We start from the raw sequence: 22,241 nt of genomic DNA, 5'->3' as shown, positions 1-22,241 counted from the left end.
TAATAGTCCTTTATCTATTAAATGATCTCTCAGTACTTATGTGCCAATATTAAACAGATTATTAAGGATAGCTCTGCAATAAGAGAAATGCAGGTATACTGAATCTTAAAGCAAACGAATTAGCAAAGAACCAGACCAATAATATACTCCAGCCTCTGCACTGACCACAATGGCTCTCCTTCTCACTAAGTTTACCTCCCCCAAGGTCTGAGACACACCCAATCCAGTTAGATCAGGTCACTTCTGGAAGTTTGTCTGTCCTTTTTGGTCAATTGTTTTAAAACAGTCTTTATGCCCCAATATTAAGATTTGAACAGATTATTTGTGCCAGCTAACTCCAAAAGAGAGATTTTAACAGATTAAAAGCTGGAGAGCTTTTTTTTGGTTTTTTTTTCTTAACTTTATAGCAGAGCAACCAAACAGCAAATAACTTACTAGAATAATATCTTACTATAAAGAAATGAAACACAGACTTATAAAGAAAATGAAAACAGACAGGAATTATTCACAGAAGCTTTCTACAAAACTTGAAGGTAATAAGAATACTTAGCCACAATGCAAAATTCACAATGCAATAGTCAGTTCCACAAAGAGAAATCCCTCCAGCCTCTGCACTGACCACAATGGCTCTCCTTCTCACTAAGTTTACCTCCCCCAAGGTCTGAGACACACCCAATCCAGTTAGATCAGGTCACTTCTGGAAGTTTGTCTGTCCTTTTTGGTCAATTGTTTTAAAACAGTCTTTATGCCCCAATATTAAGATTTGAACAGATTATTTGTGCCAGCTAACTCCAAAAGAGAGAGATTTTAACAGATTAAAAGCTGGAGAGCTTTTTTTTTGGGGGGGGGGGGGGGGGGGGTTTCTTAACTTTATAGCAGAGCAACCAAACAGCAAAGAACAAAGATGGATATATTATATGAAAACCATAGTTCTGAATAGATTTAGTGACACAAAGTGGCATATTCTTTTGTAAAATCTTTTTACCACTCACTCATTTTTTTTTTTACTGCATCACACCTTTTCTGGATGATACTCTCGGAATATGCAAGGAATGCTTGATCAAGCGTTATTTGACCATTCTGGGAATGGTTCTCATTTATTCTTGGGGCAGAATATTGGTGGCATTTTTTTACATTGGGAATATTGAGATCATCATTATAAAACTTGACAATTTTTAAATTATCTGGCATTAAGATCAGAGTTTATAGTATGTTTGATTGGTTCTTTAAAATTAAAGGAAATTTTGTGTCTGGTAGATTGGAACCTCCAATTGGTTCCAAGAGGTATTTTACTGTGACTGGCTGGAGTGAGTCCATTCTGTTCATCATGGCATGACATCACAATATGGATAACCCTGACTGATTCCTTTTCTCCATAGCATAAATTATGATCAGCTTTGAATTTTCAGTAGTGATTACTCCCATGGCATCTTTTATTAGCTGAAAACTTTGTGTCGTTTTGCATAGATAGATGCAATACACTGATGAAAATATATAAAAGGATCCCCTAACAAAGGCATCAGTTGAAACAGCCCACATTGAGTATTGTACAGAAGTATTGTTTTTGTGTCTGTTCCCATTGACCATGGAAGCCTACTGTTATTTGTCTCAGTGTTGGGAAGCATTTCTTCATTTATTTACATTTCTTCAAATTAACTACTTTTGTTTGCTTAGGTTATTTTGTACCACTGGCAAATTAAAAAAACAATTTCAGAAAATTCATTACAGCTTATGGGGGTAATTTTCAAAAGGATTTGCACACTTAAAACAGCAGAGTTGCCTACCTGTAACAGGTGTTCTCCTAGGACAGGAGGATGTTAGTCTTCACAGATGGGTGACATCGGATGGAGCCAGTCATGGAAAACTTTTGTCAAAATTTCTAGAACCTTGGAGACCCGCAGTGGTGCCATGACAGAGACGGGCCTCGAGGTCCTGGAACGCTTGTAGCCATTGCGACTGTATTGTCCACTGCGCTCTGTGCATGAAGAGGCAGGTCAATGAAGTGACATGGACAGAGGCAGCCTGTGGCCCAAGAGGCGAAGCAGCAGATGGGCAGGAACCTGATGACGCAGCAGAAGGTAAAAATTAACCTACCATGCCACAGAAGAGGCACCGACCGGAAAGAGGGACCAGACATTGAAAACTGAAGAACTGGTAAGAAAAAAATGGAGAAAAATCACTCTATAGAGCGGAGCTCCACTACCGCGAGGCAACTTCTTCATGGAAAATGAGAGACTGAAGAGGGATCCTGCATGGACGCATGGATAGTGGCATGCTGGGCATGCTCATTGTGCCAGTCAAAGTTCTAGAAACTTTGACAAATGTTTTCCGTGCCAGGTTCCATCCGATAATGTCACCCATCTGTAAGGACTACCATCCTGCTTGTCCTAAAAGAATGGGTTTTATAGGCATAAATGGGTTTTCGAAAATTGCTATGATATGCTATGCTACTTTTATATGCATAAATCCTTTTCAAAATTAGATCCATAGATTATAACATTTGGTAGGGCATAGGAATTCTTTTAATTTATTATAATTTATACTTTATTCAATTTTTAAATTCAAAACAAAAAAAATTAACATAAAAAGGCAATAAACAGTGAACAATTCAGGCAAACTTATTACAAGAAGACTAATACAGTCAAAAGTAAATTTGATTGTCACATTTATCCAATAAATGAGGGTCTTTATATGGTAAAGAAAACTTACATAATACAATTAACAAGGAGAGGGGTAGAAATCTTTTATTTTTACAGACCTGTTTCTGCTGCTTCAACCTGATTTTCTTTTACTAACTCTTTATCTCTCAAAAAACTTTCTAGATGTGGCATACTAAAAATAAATTTCTTGCCTTGATAATTGACTAAACATCTACATGGGAACCTTAAATAAAAAATTGCACCCAATTCAATAGTCTTACTTTTCAAAACCAAAAACTGTTTCCTGCGCACTTGAGTGGCCCTTGAAACGTCTGGAAAAACAAATTTTTTGACCACAAAACAATAGTTCCCTTTTTTTTTTTTTTTTTTTAAAGAGATTTTTCAAAAATAAACTCTTTATCCTTTTCTAGGGAAAAAGATACAAGAAGAGTAGCTCTCTTATTTATGATGTCAATAGATTCTTCCAAAAAAGTAGACACTCCTGGGGATTGTAGGTCTCCCTGATTCCCAGGAGAGTCTTTTAATTGGAGAGGAAAATAATAGATCTTAGAAATGATTGGAATCTCATTATCTTTATATGCTAAATTTTCCTTAAGATATTTTACAAACAACTCATAAGGGCATAGGAATTTTCAAGAAGGCATCTGAGCAACAGCTGCAACTGGAGAGGCTTCTGTTGGCAGGTGTCTTCACTAGTCCCTGATGCTACATATAAGGATCAGGATTCTTTAGGTTGAAGAAACCCTATTTTCACCCTTGAAGAAATATGGAAGGCTATTGAGGGGTTTGGTAAACCTGTTACGGCCTAGATAAGTTTGTGGCGGATAAAAATTTGTTTTTGGAAACTAAACTATTGGTTCTTGAGAATTTCAAAGTGTTTTGAACCAAGACAACTATTTCCGAGTGATAAGTGTATCCAGAAGGATCAGTCCTTGGATTTGGATTCTGAGCCTTCATCTATGTCTTAATTTTGACCTCAATCTCCTTTTATTGGAATTTGCTGCTGCTTAGTTTTGTTTGGTTCTCTTATTTTTTCCTGTGGCATTGATATCTCTTATGGTTTATTTGAACTTAAGAATTCCTTTTGTTTTTTCTTCTTTTGATAGTTTGCTTTATTGTTTTGGATATATGTTCGTAACTCTAATCTGTTTTCCCTCAGGTTTATCTTGAATCTGTATGGAAAAATGTATAAATAAATTAAAAAAGAAACTTTGGGTTTATGAATAATGATTTTAGATTCCTTATCATATGATGCTCCTTTGTATCAATTGATTTGAGATTTATACATATAGCAAATGTTGCTTACCTGTAACAGGTGTTCTCACAGGACAGCAGGATGTTAGTCCTCACATATGGGTGATATGGAGCCCAATCACGGAACACTTCTGTCAAAGTTTCCAGAACTTTCTGGCCCCTACTGGGCATGCCCAGCATGGCACTAACCCTGCAGCCAGCAGGGGTCCCCCTTCAGTCTTGTTAAAAAGCTACAGGTAGTGCCGAAAATAAAATAAGAAAACATTATGAACCCAACACCGCAGGGCGGCGGGCGGGTTTCGTGAGGACTAACATCCTGCTGTCCTGTGAACACCTGTTACAGGTAAGCAACATTTGCTTTCTCAAAGGACAAGCAGGATGGTAGCCCTCACATATGGGTGAGTACTGAGCTGAGGATGTCAGAGTATGCACCAAATGTACTCAGGCGTGCAAGGCACTAGGCCTGGGATGAAATTTGGCCGAGGGCATCCTGAACCCCACCGGGCAGGCGGAAGGGTGTTGGTACGTCACATTGTAAATAGGTTGCGCAAGACAGACTGGCCGAAGATGGAATCTTGTGTTCCGGCTTTGTCCAACAATAGTGGGCTGTAAAAGTATGGAGAGAACTCCAGGTGGCAGCCCTGCAAATGTCTGGAAGCGGCACCGATCATAGGTGTGCTACTGAAGTCGCCATGCCCTCACAGAGTGTGCTTTAACACTGTCTTGAAGTGGACTGCCCACTTGCTGATAGCAAAAGGATATGCAGTCCGCCAACCAGGAGGAGAAAGTTTGTTTACCCACAGGCTGCCTCAATTTGATAGGATGGAAAGAGACAAACAATTGAGTGCTTTTCCTGTGGGCAGCTGTACAGTCTAGGTAGAACGCTAGAGCCCGTTTGCAGTCAAGGGTATGCAGAACCTGCTCTCCTGGACTGGAATGGGGCCTGGGAAAAAAAAGGTAGGTAGTATGATAGATTGATTGAGATGAAACTCCGAAACTACCTTAGGTAAGAATTTAGGGTGAGTGCGGAGTACTGCCTGGTCCTGCAGAAGTTTAGTGTAAAGCGGGTAGGTAACTAGAGCCTGTAACTCACTAACTTTGCGAGCGGAAGTGATTGCCAAAAGGAAAATCACTTTCCATGTGAAATATCGAAGGTCACAGGATTGAAGAGGCTCGAATGGTGGTTTCATGAGCCGACCCAAAACTAGGTTGAGGTCCCAAGAAGGGGCCGGAGAACGCAGAGGAGGCTTGAGGTGAAGAAAGCCCTTCAAAAAACGTGTAACAAGGGGTTGTACTGATATGGGAACATCCCCGACACCTTTATGGAAGGCAGCTACCGCACTGACATGCATCCTGATGGAGGAAGTTTTTAGACCTGACTCTGACAAGTGCCAGAGATAGTCCAGAAACTTCGTGATTGGATAGGTAAAGGGGTCAAGGGACTGAGAAGAGCACCATGACGTAAACCTGGTCCATTTGTATGAATATGATTTTCTCGTGGAAGGCTTCTTTGAAGCAATCAGGACACGGGAAACTGGTTCAGAAAGGTTAAGTGGCTGAAGGATTACCTTTCAACATCCATGCAGTCAGGGACAAGGCTTGAAGATTGGGGTGGCGGAGGCACCAGTCGTTTTGAGTGATTAGAAGCGGGTCCTTTCCCAAGGGAATGTGCCTGTGAATGGAGAGATCCTGAAGTATTGGAAACCACACTTGGCGTGGCCAGTGAGATGCTATCAGGATCATGGTTCCCTTGTCCTGACGTAACTTCACAAGAGTTTGAGAGAAGTGGAAGTGGAGGGAATGCATATAGGAGACCGGTTGCCCATGATAGGGAGAATGCGTCTCTTGGCTGATAAGTGTTGGCTGCGAGTGAGAGAGCAGAAGTTGTCTACTTTGCAATTTTGAGGTGATGCAAAGAGGTCTATTTGAGGATAACCCCATTGGTGGAAGATCGGGTTCGCTACTGAGGGAATGAGAGACCACTCGTGCGGTTGAAAGGTGTGACTGAGCTTGTCTGCCAACACATTGTCCACTCCCGGCAAGTAGGTGGCCCTCAGGTACATCGAGTGGGGGAGGGCCTCCGCCCATATCTGCGCAGCTTCCTGACAGGAAGGTAGGAGCCCGTCCCTCCCTGTTTGTTGATGTACCACAAGGCCACCTGGCTGACCATCTAGATCAGGATGACTCGATTGGAGATGCGATCCTGAAATACCCTGAGAGCATATCTGATTGCTTGCAGCTCCAGGAAATTTATTTGGTGTTTGGCTTCCTCTGGAGACCAAGATCCTTGTGTCTGCAGATCGGCCACGTGGGCTCCCCGTCCGAGGTTGGAAGCATTGGTGGTGAGAGTTATTTGAGGGTTTGGAGCCTGGAACGGCAAGCCTTGGAGAAGATTGACCTGATTTCTCTACCAGGCGAGAGACTGACGGAGTGAGTTGGTTACGTGGACAATGGTCGACAGGAGCTGAATGGATTGAGTCCATTGTGACCTTAGAGTCCACTGCATGACTCTCATGGCCAAGCAGGCCATTGGGGTGACCTGAACTGAGGACGCCATGTGTCCTAGGAGGATGAGAAAGTGGTGTGCAGTCGTGGAGTGCTGAGACTGCAGCTGGTGTGCAAGAGACACGAGAGTGAGAGCTCGCTGTCGAGGCAGAAAAGCCTTTGCCTGCAAGGTGTCCAAGTCTGCCCCAATGAACAATAAGGTTTGAGATGGGACTAAGTAGGATTTGTCATAGTTGACGAGAAATCCGAGTGAAATTAGAGCGTGTAAAGTAAGATGCAGGGACAACAGAGCAGCTTGCTGAGTGGGAGCCCTGATCAACCAATCGTCTAGATAAGGTTAGACGTGAACACTTTGAGTCCTGAGGAAGGCTGCAACTACGACTAGGCATTTTGTGAAGACTCGTGGGTGCAGATGCGAGGCCGAATGGAAGCACTCTGTACTGATAGTGCTTAGAGCCTACTAGAAACCTCAGGTATTTGCGATGAGATGAAATTATCACGATATGAGTGTATGTGTCCTGGAGGTCTAGAGAGCAGAGCCAGTCTCCTCTTTGTAGAAGAGGAAGAAGAGAGCCCAAGGTTACCATGTTGAACTTCTGTCGCTGGAGGTACTTGTTGAGGGCATGTAGATCCAGAATTGGATGAACTCCTCCTGATTTTTTGGGGATTAGAAAGTACCGGGAATAGAACCCTATGCCGTACTGAGAGTAGGGCACTGGTTCTATTGCCTTGGACTGGAGGAGGAGGGAGACCTCCTGTTCCAGAAGGATGGAGTGATTGGATGTTCTCCACGTCGGTAGAGGTGGGGAGTCCAGTGGAATGGAGAGAAAGTTCAAATGATAACCTTGAGCAATTATCGCTAGGACCCACTGGTCTGAGGTGATTGAGTGCCACTTGTAGAAATGGCACAATCGACCTCCCACTGGTATGTGGGGCAATGGAAGCTGGCTGCTGCTCTCTATGCAGGAGTCAAAAACCGGAAGCAGGGCCCGGCTGAGGAGCTGCTTGTGGTTTTTGTTTTCGTGTGTGACGAGACTGGGCTTTTTGAAACGGTCTCTTAGAACGGGTTCTAGTTGGTGGCGGAAGAATGACTTCTTAGAGTCCTTCCAGAAGGACTGTTTTGAAGAGTACTCAGAAGGCATCAGAGAGCGCTGTCTTAGGGTCTCATGATGGTCCTTGAGTTCCGCCACTGTTCGTTGAATCTGCTCGCCAAACAGATTATCTCCTGCACAAGGCAGGTCGGATAATCTGTCTTGTACTTCAGGGCGAAGGTCGGAAGACTTGAGCCAGGCCCATCATCTTGCAGAGATAGCAGCTGCAGATACCCTGGTAGCAGCGTCAAAGATATCGTAAGATGATCTGATCTCATGCTTCCCTGCCTCAAAACCCTTGTTTACTAGGGTTTGGAGTTGCTCTTGAAATTGCTGAGGCAGGGAGTCTGTTAAGTCTTGTATCTGCTTAAATAAGACCCTATTATATTGGGTCATATAGAGCTGATAAGAGGCAATTCTGGAGATGAGCATTGATCCCTGGAAGACACGGCGACCAATGGCATCTAGAAATTTCTGTTCCTTGCCTGGGGGAAAGGAAGTGTGAGGTTTTGATCTCCTTGCTCTTTTCTGGGCAGATTAGACAACCACAGATTGGTGATCTAATTGAAGTTTGCGAAAACCTGGAGCTGACTGAACGAGATAGGTGGTGTCAGCTTTCCTGTGGACTGGAGCCAGAGCCAGGATTTTCCCAGTTCTTTTTGAGGAGATCCAGAAGAACCTGGTGGATAGGGATGGAGGTTATTTCCTTGGGAGCATCCAGGAATTCTAACAGCTCCCATCATTTGATGCCTGTCATCTTGTTCAGTCTGCAATTGGAAGGGAACCAATTCAGACATCTCCTCCACAAAATTTATAAAGGGAAGGTCCTCTGTAGGAGATCGCTTTCTGCTTTCAGTAGGTGAAGGCGGTGAAGGCAAATCATCTGTGTCTGGTGAAGAATCATCAGTCCATGCGTCGTAGGGATCAGCACTTGCTCCTCTAGGGACTAGAGGATGGGGCGGTGGGATCCCTGAAGGTCCTGGTCGAGATTCCAAAGGAACTCGATGGAATAACTGGAAGCACCGATGAAGGCATCGAAGGCACCGGCGCAGGCATCGAGGGCATCGATGGATGGATCGGTGGCACCGGATGTATCTGCATCCATGGCTGAGGCATCGGCAAAACTCCTGATGGAGGAATGTGGAACGGTGTTTCTCCTCCCGATGACAAAGCAAGCGGGGAGGGCACTGGAACCATTGGTGACCCAGGGTTCATCGGTAGAAAAGCAGCCATGAGCACTTCCATCCTCGAGAGCAGCGGTGCCAACGCTGCTGGAATCTGGTCAGTGGTCGGTTCTGGAGGAACCTGGAGATGATGCATTGCCTTGTCGATGGCCTCCTGAACCATCTGGTCCAGTTCTTCTCGGAGACCTGAAGCAAGCAGCCCCGGCTCCGGAACAGAAGGAGGCAGAGGCATAGTCGGAGGGACCACCGTTAAAGGCAGAGTCGCAGCTCCCGATACCCTGTCGGGTGAGGGTTGCCTCTGTGACCCGGTCGCCGAAAAGGTCTGTGCCTTTTCTGGACGGGGTTTCTTCGACGGCAGCTCGGATGATGGCGAGGTCGATGATTTCGCTCTCTCGATGGTCCGAGACTTTCGATGCCCGTGGCGATGTTTATCTCTACGATCCCCTCGATCCTGAGGGGGGAGTAGAGGGTGTCAAAGGCAGAGAAGTCTTCGATGCCAGACTGTCACCGGCCAGAGGTCGATGCTGGCGCGAAGTTGACGGTGCTGGCTCTGACAACTTCGATGCAATAGACGGAGTCAGGGTTTGAGCACAAAAGAGAAGTTCCATTTTCTCCATTCTAACCTTGCGACCTTTGGGTGTCATGAGGGCACATTTGGGGCAGGTTAGGACATCATGCTCACATCCTAGACACATTACACAGACTTTGTAAGGGTCTGTGATGGACATGGTGCGATTACAGCCTGGGCACCGGCGGAACCCCGACGCCATGGGCCTGAAAAAATTGAGCCGCGGTACGGTCGACGGCCAGTAGGCCGTGAGGGCCATACTCGACAGAAAACGGGTAAAAAAAAAAAACTTACCGGAGTACCGCGGCTTGAAAAAGTTGAAGGAGGGACCCCTGTGGGGTAAATTAAATTTTAGTAATTCTGTGAGGAAAATTCCTGTCAGGAATCTCTGCAGAGCTTCTTAACCGCGTGGCTACTGCTGCGCGGAAAAAAGAAGACTGAAGGGGGACCCCTGCTGGCTGCAGGGTTAGTGCCATGCTGGGCATGCCCAGTAGGGGCCAGTCAAAGTTCTGGAAACTTTGACAGAAGTGTTCCGTGATTGGGCTCCATCCTGTGATGTCACCCATATGTGAGGACTACCATCTTGCTTGTCCTGTGAGAAATGTATTTTCTTTATTACATTCTCTCTCTTTGAATGAGAGAGAGAGTTGATCTTTTCTTAACATGTTTTGAATACAGCTCATATGCAGGCTCTTTTTTGAGTTAAGCCTAACAACCAATGTCAGATCTACACAAACACCATTCTACCTGGAACATTTATGAGCTGTTCTGCTACTAGAATGCAGCAGCCTACTAGTTGCAGCATCAAACTGAGAACAAAGGAAGGCAGGATTCAAATCCAGCTTCTCCCACTGACATTTCTTGGGCAAACCACTTCACCTTCCATTGCCTCAGTACAAACAGATTATAAATCATCTGGGGACAGGGAAATACTTACGGTATGTGACTAACTCGCCTTGAGCTACCAATGAAAAAGTATGAGCTAAATAAAAGAAATAAAATAGCTGTATCAAATACATCTTGCTTCCTTAACTGTTCCTGTAGAAAACAGGTTACATGAGAAAGAGAGCATTCGTTTTAACAGTTTTCCAGGACAAATCATGAAATGAGATTACAGAGTGTCTTACCCTGAAGGGAATGATGGTGCCCCCTCCTGCTGACCTGGAGCATCGACATGGCACACGGTAAAGTGCTGAGTAATTTCATTCATATCCTCAAAGTTAAAGAATGTGTTGAAACAGGATTTATCTGCAGATTAAAACAAAAAATATTAAAGACATGGAAAGTCACAATCCAAATATGACCGTTATACTGCCCTCACAACAAGTTAAACCTTAATTCTAGAGTCACTAATGATCCACAAACAAAGCATCTGCTGTTTATAGATTTGAAGTTTTATAGCTCCTGTGATTTCGTAGAATAGCTCAGATTGGTGAACAGTTTCTCAGATGATATCTGGGCCACATTTGAGCTGGATAAATGTGCTAAGGTGAATTTCCATAATGGAAAATTAAGCAAAATTGAAAACATTTCTGTCTGAGGACTGTAGCATAACAGAACTTGAGCAGGAAGGTGTATACAAATATCTAGAGGTGGATGAAGGTACACAAAATTCAGCACAATTTAATGAGACAAAAGACCAGTAAATACCATAGGAGACTGAAATTGATTTTGAAAAGTACAAGACAAACTATCAACCTGCAGTTGCCACACTCTCCTATAGTTTTGCAGCAGTAGACTGGCCCAAAAAAGATTTTAAACAGTATGTAAGAACAAGAAAATCTTTGATGCATGAAATAATCTATAAGAGTCAAGTATGCTGAAATTGTATATCCCAAGAGCTGAAGGCAGTATAGGCCTTACAGGAGTAGATTATACGTAAAATACTGCTATTATAGGTCCTCAAGCATACATTACAGCATCACTAAAACAAAATTAAGACAAAATTTGTAACACTAAGACAAAATTAAGAAAAATATTTAATCTTAATCTTCATACTCCCATTTTATATTAGGAAAAATCTGTCTCTGTTTTTAGAAAAACCGTGGGAAAACAAATCTTACGTCAAACCCTCATCAACGTCCCTCATCAACGTCCCTCTAATATTCTCTTAGGCACTATTAGTATAAAATAGTGCCTAAGAGAATATTAGAGGGACATTTCTTGGTCTATATTAATCGATCTAATTAAGTTAGTTAGAATTGATGAGGGTTTGACGTCAGATTTGTTTTCCCGCGGTTTTTCTAAAAACAGAGACAGATTTTTCCTAATATAAAATGGGAGTATGAAGATTAAGAATATATAATTTTTTAAATATTTTTCTTAATTTTTTCTTAGTGTTACAATTGATTAAGCTATTTGGTGGTTGTTAAAAGGTTGTTAAAAGATGCCGTGACGTCACGCCTTGAGCGCCGAAATCGCACGGGCATTCATTCACTGCCGGCGGGGGCCGTGCATTCATCCAGGCAGAGGGAGCCGGCGGAGGCCGCTTTCGCCGCCGGCTCCCTCTGCCTGGATGAATGCACGCACGCCTGGATCAAACGCGCGCGCCCCCGCCCGCCGGCTCCCACCCGGATCCAACGCACGCGCGCCCCCGCCCGCCAGCTCCCGCCCGGATCCAACACGCGCGCTCCCGCCCGGATCCAACGCGCGCGCTCCCGCCCGACCGCCGCCCGGATCCAACGCCCGGATCCAACGCACCCTGCCCGTCGCCCGGATCCAACGCGCGCCCACCCGCCCGCTCCCGCCGCCTGGATGCAACGGGCGCCCGCTCCCGCCGCCTGGATGCAACGGGCGCCCGCTCCCGCCGCCTGGATGCAACGGGCGCCCGCTCCCGCCGCCTGGATGCAACGGGCGCCCATCCGCCCGCCGGCTCCCGCCGCCGCCTGGATGAACGGGCGCCCATCCGCCCGCCGGCTCCCGCCGCCGCCTGGATGAACGTGTCGGCCCATCCGCCCAGCCGGCTCCCGCCGCCGCCTGGATTGAACGGGCGCCCATCCCGCACGGCCCGGCTCCCGCCGACAGCCGCCTGGATGAACGAGCGCCCATCCGCCCGCCGGCTCCCGCAGCCCGCCGCCCTGGATGAACGATGCGCCCATCCGCCAGCCGGCTCCCCCGCCGCCGGCCTGGATGAACGAGCGCCCCATCCGCCCGCCGGCTCCCGCCTGCCGCCGCATGGCATGAACGAGCGCCATCCGCCCGCCGGCTCCCGCCGCCGCCCGCCTGGATGGAACTAGCGCCCATCCGCCCGCCGGCTTCCCGCCGCCGCCCGCCTGGATGAACTGCGAGCCCATCCGCCACGCCGGCTCCCGCAGCCAGCCGCCTGGATGAAACGGGCTGGCCCATCCGCCCGCCGGCTCCCGCCGCCGCCGCCTGGGATGAACGGGCGCCCATCCGCCCGCCGGCTCCCGCCGCCGCCGCCTGGATGAACGGGCGCCCATCCGCCCGCCGGCTCCCGCCGCCGCCGCCTGGATGAACGGGCGCCCATCCGCCCGCCGGCTCCCGCCGCCTCGATGACCACATGCCTGGGGGATTCGGAAAGTGACAGGTATTTATACATATATATATATATATATATAAACAACTTACGCTGCAATGTTAATATGGAGGTCATCCATGGTTTTTTACACTTTACTCCCTTTGGTTTTACCCCCATTTTTTACACTTTATTCCCGTTTTAATTTTCGCCCTGCGCCTTGCTTCGGGAGGGGGGGGAACCATCCACTTCCTGGTGCCTGTCATTTGAAATGACAGGTACCAGCGCACCCAGGATACTGTATAGGCGCTGCATTAGCGCCTATACAGTAAAATGGGTTGCGTGGGCCTAACGCTTCGCAGATGCGGCATGCATTTGCATGCAATTTGAAGAGAGTATCGAGCGGTAGGTGAAGAGAACTGTGCGTGCGGGGAACGAGGGTGCGCCTGGCACTGCCGCACTAACGCGGCATAACTGTATCGACCTGATAGTGAGGGCAAAGGGCCGTCTGTGCCATTTTGACTACTGCCAGCCGATAGCCCAAGCCCAGGAGATCGCTCCGGGACCTCTCCTGGACCCCTGCTGGACCACCAGGGAATTTTGGCAGGTCTTGGGGGGGGGTGTCAGGAGGGTGGGGGGTTGTAGTAAATTAATTTGGCAGGTCTTGGGGGGCGTCAGGAGAGTAGGGGGTTGTAGTAAATTAATTTGGTAGGTCTTGTATTGCTCTCACGGAATTACATTTTAAAATATGTGGCGTTCATGGCTCTCTCAGCCAAAAAGGTTCCCGACCCTTGTACTAGAGGAACTTCCAAACAGACAAGATGAGGTGTTATCACCCGGTGGTCTCCATCCTGGTTCGTGCACATTAGCTTCTCATCCCCATCCCCTCCTCCTCCCCAAATCTTATAGTACTTCCTTGGATTGTTCACGCCAAATGCATATTTTGCACTGAATTTTAACTGCCAAGCTTTAGACCACTACTTGAGATTTATTTTATCGCTTCTCTTTTATTTACTCCCTCAGTAATAACCCCTTAATTGCATATCTTAGTAACATCTACAAAAAGAAAAATGTTTCCTTCTAATCCCTCCATATTACTATTCACAAGGATGTTAAACAGAACCAACCCCAAGACAAATTCCAGAGGCATTCCACTGCCTCTCTTTCCTCAGAGCAAATTCCATTTAACACTATCCTCTATTACATAGAAACATGATAAAAAAAAACAAAAAAACCCAACCATATAGCCTATCTAGTTTGCCCATCCACACAGCTTGATAGTACCCTGGGTAAAGTGTCCATCTAGCTAGGGTGAGAGAACATTGTAGAAATCTCATCTTTGTGAGACTTTCCTCACTCCAAATCACATCAAATCTTCACCAAGGTCTACTGTGCTGTTCGTATGTCTCACTCTGCATGTAAAACTGGCTCAAAAACCCTAGACCACCACCAAATCCTCACCTCAAGTTACTAGTTGGCCCTCCTATAGCAGTATAAATAGTTGACTACTATGTGTGCCACCCCAGAGGCTCTCTCTCTACTCTGCTCCCCTCTCCCTGCCCAAAATATGCCAGAAACAGACTTTGTGATAGGTATCGCAAATTGTGTTTCAGGAGTTTCAGGAATATCGCACAGCTTAATGCCAGGAAAAAAGGTGTAGTTCTTTCCGGCATTAAACAAGCGATAGTGTGCATTACACTATTGCACGGTGCGATAATGCCCCTCCTTTTCATTGATCCCACCCAATCCCGCCCCTTTGAATACATTTGTAAAATTTGCATTCATGCCACACATTGCAATAACACCATAATGCATTTTGATGAATGACCCTGTATGTGCCCAAGCATCTTTCTGGCTTTTGCCATTCCCTTATCCACCTTAAGCTCATCAGATATGATCATTCCCAGATCCTGCTCTTGTTTCGTGCATAAAAATGTCAGCCTCTATACTCCACCACTTCCTTGGATTTTTGCAGCCCAGAATGCACGACTGAATTTTTTAAAAATTTATATTCTGCATTTCAGTATTTCAAAGGGATTATATTCAGGTACTGTAGGTATTTCCCTATCCTCAGGGGGCATACAATCTAAGGGTCTAATTTACTAAGCAATTTCCCATAAACACAGAATGGGAGAAAAGCTTTAATAAATCAGGCTGTAAGTTTGTACCTGAGGCAATGGAGCGTAAAGTGACTTATTCAAAATCACAAGGTATGGCAGTGGGAATTAAACCTCAGTTTCCCTGGTTTTTAGCCTGCTGCTCTAACCACTAGGCTACTCCTCCACTCCAGCATTAAATCTTAACTGTCAGACTCTAGTCTTGTTTATATGTTTATTTTCTGAATGTTAATATGTAAACCACATTGAACTGATTGCAAATTTGTGGAATATAAGAACATAAGAAAATGCCATACTGGGTCAGACCAAGGGTCCATCAAGCCCAGCATCCTGTTTCCAAAAGTGGCCAATCCAGGCCATAAGAACCTGGCAAATACCCAAGAATATATAAATAATAAATGAATTAAAATAAAAACATAAGTCTTTCTTCAAGCTTCACTATATTTCTTCTCAGGTTTTTCACACTTTCCTGTGTGTCTACCCTGTTGCAGATTTTGATATCATAGGCCAAAAAATAAAAATTAGGATTTTTTTAGTGTAACAAAGCATCAAGATTGTAGTGATGTGAAAGCAATGACTGATGACCAGACTACCTTACAAATGTCTTCCATAAAAGTAGAGGGAAAGTGAGCTATTGTAGATTGTGATGTAGCGCAGCCCGGCCACAGGCAGGAGCTGACAAGCTACCATAAGAGCAACAAGAGTACCAGAGCCAGACAGCAGGGGGCGCAGGGGAAGAGGAGAAGAACTACGCATCCCAGCTTCCCTGAAACACCACCAGACAGGGGAGGAAAGCCTGAAGGTGAACAGGTGGCAGGCATAGACGTTAATGAGGCAGACACCGATGAGTCCATGGAGGTGGAGGAAGAGGGCGTGCCCCCTTGGTGGAACTGGCCACAAAAACCCAGCTCTTTGGAGTCAGAGGGGGAGGAGATGGAGGTAGGTTCAGGGATAGAGGAGTCCTCCAGTTCATGTATGGATACCAAGTAATCCAGGTGGAGGGGTGAAGTATAATCTTTACTCTAAAGGGGCCTGTGGTGGTGGGGCTTGTAATAGTGCTGAGCAGAGGGGGTAAATGATTGCTCTGAACTAGCACTGCTTGTAAGGGAACCAGAGGGCTGGAGGGGGAGGGGACAGACCCCATGTAATGCATCCAGTTGCTAAACTGCTTTGAAGGAACTATCCCTGTGTTGTCTCTGGGGATTGGGGGGACTGCTTACCCCCAACCCTGCCCGAAGGGAACCCAGAAGCCCAGCAAAACCAGGGCCAGCAGAGGCACGGACTCAGGGAGTTACGTGAACACATCGAACTCCAGGGACCGGGGCAACTGGTGGCGACTCAGGACTGGAGACAGAAGAGCGGCGCTCGAGGCCTCACGGACGGTGAGCCATCACAAGATGCTTTTGCTCTTACATGATAAGCTTCAATCTACCCGTGGAGTTTTTGACCAGCCTATTTATAGCAGAATGTGACAGCATTCTCTTTGCCACAGATACCCCTCGCTTATTAGGATTAAATTACACAAATAGCTAGTGGATGTATGATGAGCCTCAGTTTCTGCAAATAATATGCAGGGACTCTTTTACAGTATAGAGTATGAAGAGTTTATTCGCTCTTGTGGGCATGAAGTCATGAGATCAGAGAGCACAACAGATGGATTTAAATTAAATGCACATATTACGTTAAGCAAAAACTTGAGATGTCTCTGTAGAACTACTCTGTTGTGGAAAAAGGTTGTGTACAGCTGATATGTAATTAAAACCTTCATCTTGCTCTTTTTCCTCACCAAGATAACTGCAATGAGAAATAACACCTTCTAGGACAAATGCTTAAGATCTGCTGAGAGCTCTAGTCTGCAAGATGATTCCATTAGTTAAGCCAGAAAGACATTCAGGTCTCAAAAGACTGGGTTTTGTCTAATGGATAGCTTGAGATTCTAGGTTCCCCAAGCTAGGGACTGGTGGAACACTTACCAGTAAGCCCTTGGGATCCATATCCCCACAGAAGGACTATTGACACACTCATGCAGCAGCCGAGGGTGGGAAGCTGAGTCCATCTGTCTACACCAAGGAAAAAGATATATCAGGTAAGTAATTTCTCCATTTCTTAGGGTGAAGACAGATGGACTCAGGACCAGTGGGATGTACCAAAGCTACTCTCCAACAGGGTGGAAGGCTGCCCATGGTCCAGTCAAAACTGCACATGCAAAGGCTGCATCCTTCCGGGCCTGCACATCCAGACGATAAAACCTGGAAAAAGGGTGAAAGGAGGACCACGTTGTAGCTCAGCAGATATTGACGGGAGACAACAAACTAACCTCCGCCCATGACACTGCCTCAGCCTTAGTGGAATGAGCCCTAATCTGAGTAGGCAATGGCTTTTCAGCATCCACATGTGGCCTTGACTACCTCCTTAATCCAGCAAGCTATGGTACCCCACAAAGCTGGAACATCCTGCTTACTCTCACCATGGAGAACAAATAGGTGATTCTTCTTTCGAAAAGGTTTAGAAACCTCCAGATAGCACACAAGTCTCTTGACATCCAAGGAGTGCAAGAGGTGATACACCTCAACATTCTTGACATTACCCTGGGACGACAAGGAGACAAACTGATTCAAATGAAAGTCCGAGACTACTTTGGGAAAGAAGGATGGAACAGTATGCAGCTGTAAGGCCCCTGGAGTCACCCGAAGGAACGGCTCCCAGCAAGACCAGGTTTGCAGCTCAGAAATTTGATGTGCTGAACATATAACCACCAGAAACAATCTTTGAGGTAAACAACTGCAAGGAAGGGTTACGACCATTCACCTGGCCCCTGAAACAGGTAAGAGTTGCAACCTGCACCTTTAAGGAATTAAGGGCCAATCCTTTATTCAACCCATCCAGCAGAAAGTCCATGAGTGGAATCTTGACTGAATGAGGAAGAACACACTTCACACCAGGCCTCAAGAACTCTCCAAACCTGCACAAAAGCCAAGGAAATGGAGAACATGCAAGCGCGGAGTAATGTGGCAATCACTGCAGAGGAATAACCACACTTCAACAGGTGGGTCCTCTCAAGGGCTAAACCATAAGGCAGAACAGTGTTGGATCCTTGTGAAGAAACAGTCTCTGCTGTAACAGATCCATGGGCGGAGGAAGGTGAAGGGGGGGGGGGGGGGGGATCTCCACCAGGAGACTTCATAAATTTGCATACCACAGACACCTGGCCAGTCCGATGCCACCAGAAGTACTAGTCCCCTGTGGCCTTCGATCTTGCAAATTATCCTGCCCAGCAAGGGCCACGGAGGAAAGGCATAAGGCAATCTGTCTTCCAGCCAGACCTGTATGAGAGTGTCTATTCCCAGGGAACACAGATCTATCTTGCGACTGTAGAATCAAGGAATCTTTGCATTGCGAGAAGATGCCAGCAAGTCTAGGAACAGAAGGTTCCAGTGATCTACAATCAGCTGAAATGCCTTGGCTGACAATACCCATTCTCCTGGGTCCAGACTCTCCCTGCTTAGAAAGTCCGCTCCCACGCTGTCTTATCCTGCAATGTGAGAGGCCAAGATCATCTGCAGATGATTGTCCATCCATACCATAAGCTGGTCTATATCTGCAGCACTGGCTGGCTCTTGGTTCCTCCCTGGCGATTGATGTAGGCCACCACTGTTGCGTTGTCAGACATGTGAACTGCTGGATCCCGTAGCCTATGGCTGAATTGCAAGCATGCCAGCTGTACTGCCCGGGCTTCCAAGTGATTGATGTTCCAGCAGGTCTCTTTGACACTCCAATGTACTTGGGCCGTCAGCTCCAGATAGTGAGCCCCCACAACCGTGGAGACTCATCTGTCACGAGTACCAACCACATCAGAGAGGACAAGGGAACTCCCTTCCTCAGATGATCCTCCTACAACCACCCCTGGAGGCGGGAGTAGATTTTCATCGTTAAGTGAAGCCGAACCGCATAGTTCTGAGATAGCGGGTTCCAACAAGAAAGCAGAGCGCGCTGAAGGGAATGCATGTGCACCCTTGTCCACGGCACTACTTCCAGGGTTGCCAACATCAAGCCGAGTACCTGTAGGTAGACCCACACCATCGGGCACATGGTGTTCACCAACTGATACACTTAAGACATCAATTTCTGAATCCGAACTTCCGGTAGGAAAACTGTCCTGCCAGTGTTGAACCAGACCCCCCAGATATTCCAATGACTAGGATGGCTGAAGATTGGGTGTTGAACCTGACCAAGAACAAATCGATCTCCGGCAATAAGGAGATCACCTCGCGTGTCACCAGGTGGCTCTCTTCCTGAGACTTGGCTTGACTTAGTCAGTTGCCCAAATATGGATGCACCAGGATTTCATCTCTTCAAAAGGCCGCTGTTACTACCACCATAACCTTGGAAAATGACTGCGTGGTGGCTAAATCAAAGGGCAGCACCTGAAACCGATAATGGCACCAGACACCGCAAAGCGTAGAAAGCATTGGTGCTCCAATCAGATGGGAATATGAAGGTAAGCCTCTAACAGATCCAGGGAGGTCAGAAATTCCCGACTGCACCGCTATCACCACAGAGTATAAGGCAGAGCTTCCCAAAATGTGGGTCAGAACCCCTCCAGCCGGGGTCACAAATACAAAGGGCAGTCCTCTCCAGACATCACCAGAAGTAGTGGAAATCAGCATGGGATCTTTGAGCTAGCATGCTCTCTCAGGTCCTGCAATGGTCCCGCCTTTGCTTGAGTTTCCATGTTAATAGGAAGCCATGTGTGAAGAGGAACTGGGGCCACCGCAGAGCCTGTGAGCTTTTACTGGCTCACAGATCCTGTGCTGACTTTCATTACTAATGCTGCTGCCAGTTGCAGATCAACATCAGGCATTGGGGAAGAGTGGGCAGAGCGTGCACAGGTCTGTGCAGGTTGTCACTTCTTCTCTACCCTCTCCCATCACTGAACTTACCTAAGAGAAAAATGTTGCCCCTGTGATCATCCTGCCCTCTCTTCCCACTAGTTGTCTTCCAGTTATCGCCTGAGGCCCAAAGGAAAATGTTGCTGCTGATCCTAGTCAAGGGGGGTGTTTGGATGGGGGCTGTTTGAAGGGAGGAATCACATACAGGAAGGGTTTGAGGGTTGGATCAGTAGGAGAGGGATTGTCTGTGGAAGGTTAGAGGGGGGATGCAAGAGAGGAGCTAGGGGTGAGAGTATCAATTGGGGGGGGGGGGGTAAGTGAGAAAGAGGATGGGGATGACAGATCAATTGGGATTACAAAAATTGGCTTAGCGGTGAGAGAGGTTCAGTGGGGAGGATATAGAAAGCTGGATTGGGTGAGCGAGAGGATATGCTGGGAAGGAGAGAAGAACTGGGGGATGTAAGAGCGGATCAGCTGGAGGGGCAGAGGTTGAGAGAGGGGATCAGTTGGAGTGCAGGAATGGTGAGTGGAGGGATGTTGGAGGCGAACTACACCCCCCGCTAATAAGGTTTGGTTGTCCTCTGGGGTCGCATGAATTTTCAAGTGCTAAAATGGAGTCACATTGACTAAAGGCTTGGGAAGCCCTGGCGTAAGGTTTCCATGCGAAAATGAGTCACCTTCAAATGACTGTTGACCTTCTTGAGATCCAGGATGGGACGAAAGAAGCCCTCCTTCTTGGGAACAAAATTCAAGGCTTTATTGTACACACAGAAACTGGGCTCACAACTGGATGCACAGTGAGATGCACATGCCAGACCAACTAGCCAGTAGAGGGCAGTCTCTGAAAGCACATGAAAAAAAACATTGCGGCCTACCACACTGCGTGCAGTGAAAGCCTCGAAGCGGGGCCTAGCCTACAGAGGCTGTTCAACCCGCCAGGATGCCCACGGCACTCGACCTCCCACGGAGCGGGATGAATGTCGGAATGGTGCGCCGAGCTCAAAGACCAGGCATTAGAAGGAACCCCTGTACAGTAAGTCTCTGTATATCTCTTCTTCCTTTTTTTTTTTTTTTTTTTAAATTTACCAGAGCTCAGCCTTACCTGGCTGAGCACAGAGACGGTGTCTGGCTGAAAGGGGAGAGGGCAACTGCCGTCACCGCCACGCTCGGCTTCCTAAACCTAGTGCCTTTCAGCCGCTTAAGCAGCTAAGTCCACACTGGCAAAACTAGCTACCGGACCAAGGCACACCTCTGAGGGACTACGGAAATCACCTCAGGAATTCTCAACAGGGGAAGGGACCTTTAGGTATCACTGCAGGAGAGCAGGGCTTTCTTTTCCTTAATTTAGATTTCAAGTTTCTCCGTCCAAAAAATTTGAAGCAATCCCCATAGGGAGATACACATCCACCATCTGCTGGAGATGGAGAATACTGGCAGGCTGGGGTCACTGCAGGACTATATATACTGTGACATCAGCTTGCTCCATCTCCATCTGCTGGCAGGGGAGCATAAACCCATAAATCCATCTGTCTACATGCTAGGAAAGTCTTTTTTTTTTTTGTGGATCTCATTTAATAATTATTTCCTTTTATTTTTTTTCATATTTTAATAATTTTTCTGTGAGACCTCAATATTTCCATTGTACAACTATTTTTTTGTCTTATATAAAAGAAAATTCATAAATGAGAGTTAAAAAAAAAAAGTTTAGCAGGCTAATATTATCCGGCTAAAATTTAGTCGGACCACATGGGCATTTTCAAGGGTATGCTGGAGTGGCATTAACTCAGCTAGATAAGTTATCTAGCTAACTATGATATTGGTCATGCCGTAGAGCAATTCTAAAGTTAGTTGGATAAAGTTGTTTTTTTTTTATTTAATCTTTATTATGATTTTTCATATAATTGAAAGTAAGATAAATCTTACAACAGAAAAAAGAGATACAGCCAATAATAATTGTATATACATCCAAATTCAATGAACAATAAACAATATAATTGGCCCAATCCTTACAAAGAAAATTGAGGAGACAAATTTTAGGAGTATTTACTCAGGTACTTCTACATTATCTTATTATTGGATCGGCTAGCATTAATTAGTGACTGAAATTATCTAGATCCCACTTAGTGCTCGCTAGGAGATATTACAGAAATCACCCTAGCATTTACAAATGACTTGAGTTGCTCTGGATAGAAAAACACAAAACATTCTTCCTTTTGTTTTACAATGCACTTGCTAGGATATCTTAAAACAAAAGAAAAACCCAAACTTTTAACCTGTGTTCTAAACATCAAAAATTCCCTTCTCCTTTGCTGTGTAACACGAGCAAGGTCCGGGAAGATTCTCACCCCAGCTCCATAAAATGGGGTTGAGATGTTTTTAAAGAAATTTTTCATCACAATTCCCATATCTTGCACAGTAGCAAAGGTAACTAGAAGAGTTGCTCTATCACACAATTCTATTGAGGAATCCTCCAGATATCCAGTCAAATTTTCCATAAT

The 22,241-nt window shown here is 46.1% G+C and overlaps 1 protein-coding gene across 7 annotated transcripts in view; it reads right to left on the bottom strand.

Moving 5' to 3' along the window:
* NDRG3 (NDRG family member 3) overlaps positions 1-22,241 on the bottom strand; it is a 219,394-nt gene that overhangs the window by 133,570 nt on the left and 63,583 nt on the right. For all 7 annotated transcript variants that reach the window (XM_029614181.1, XM_029614180.1, XM_029614176.1 and 4 more), the window contains one exon: positions 10,390-10,510. In XM_029614181.1, coding sequence (XP_029470041.1) covers positions 10,390-10,510 — 121 coding nt within the window. The remainder of the gene's footprint in view (positions 1-10,389; positions 10,511-22,241) is intronic.

Source organism: Rhinatrema bivittatum, chromosome 8, assembly GCF_901001135.1.
Source record: "Rhinatrema bivittatum chromosome 8, aRhiBiv1.1, whole genome shotgun sequence".
NCBI classification, from domain to species: domain Eukaryota; kingdom Metazoa; phylum Chordata; class Amphibia; order Gymnophiona; family Rhinatrematidae; genus Rhinatrema; species Rhinatrema bivittatum.
Note: the sequence above shows the minus strand (reverse complement) of the source record. Positions and strands in the feature narration are given on the sequence as shown.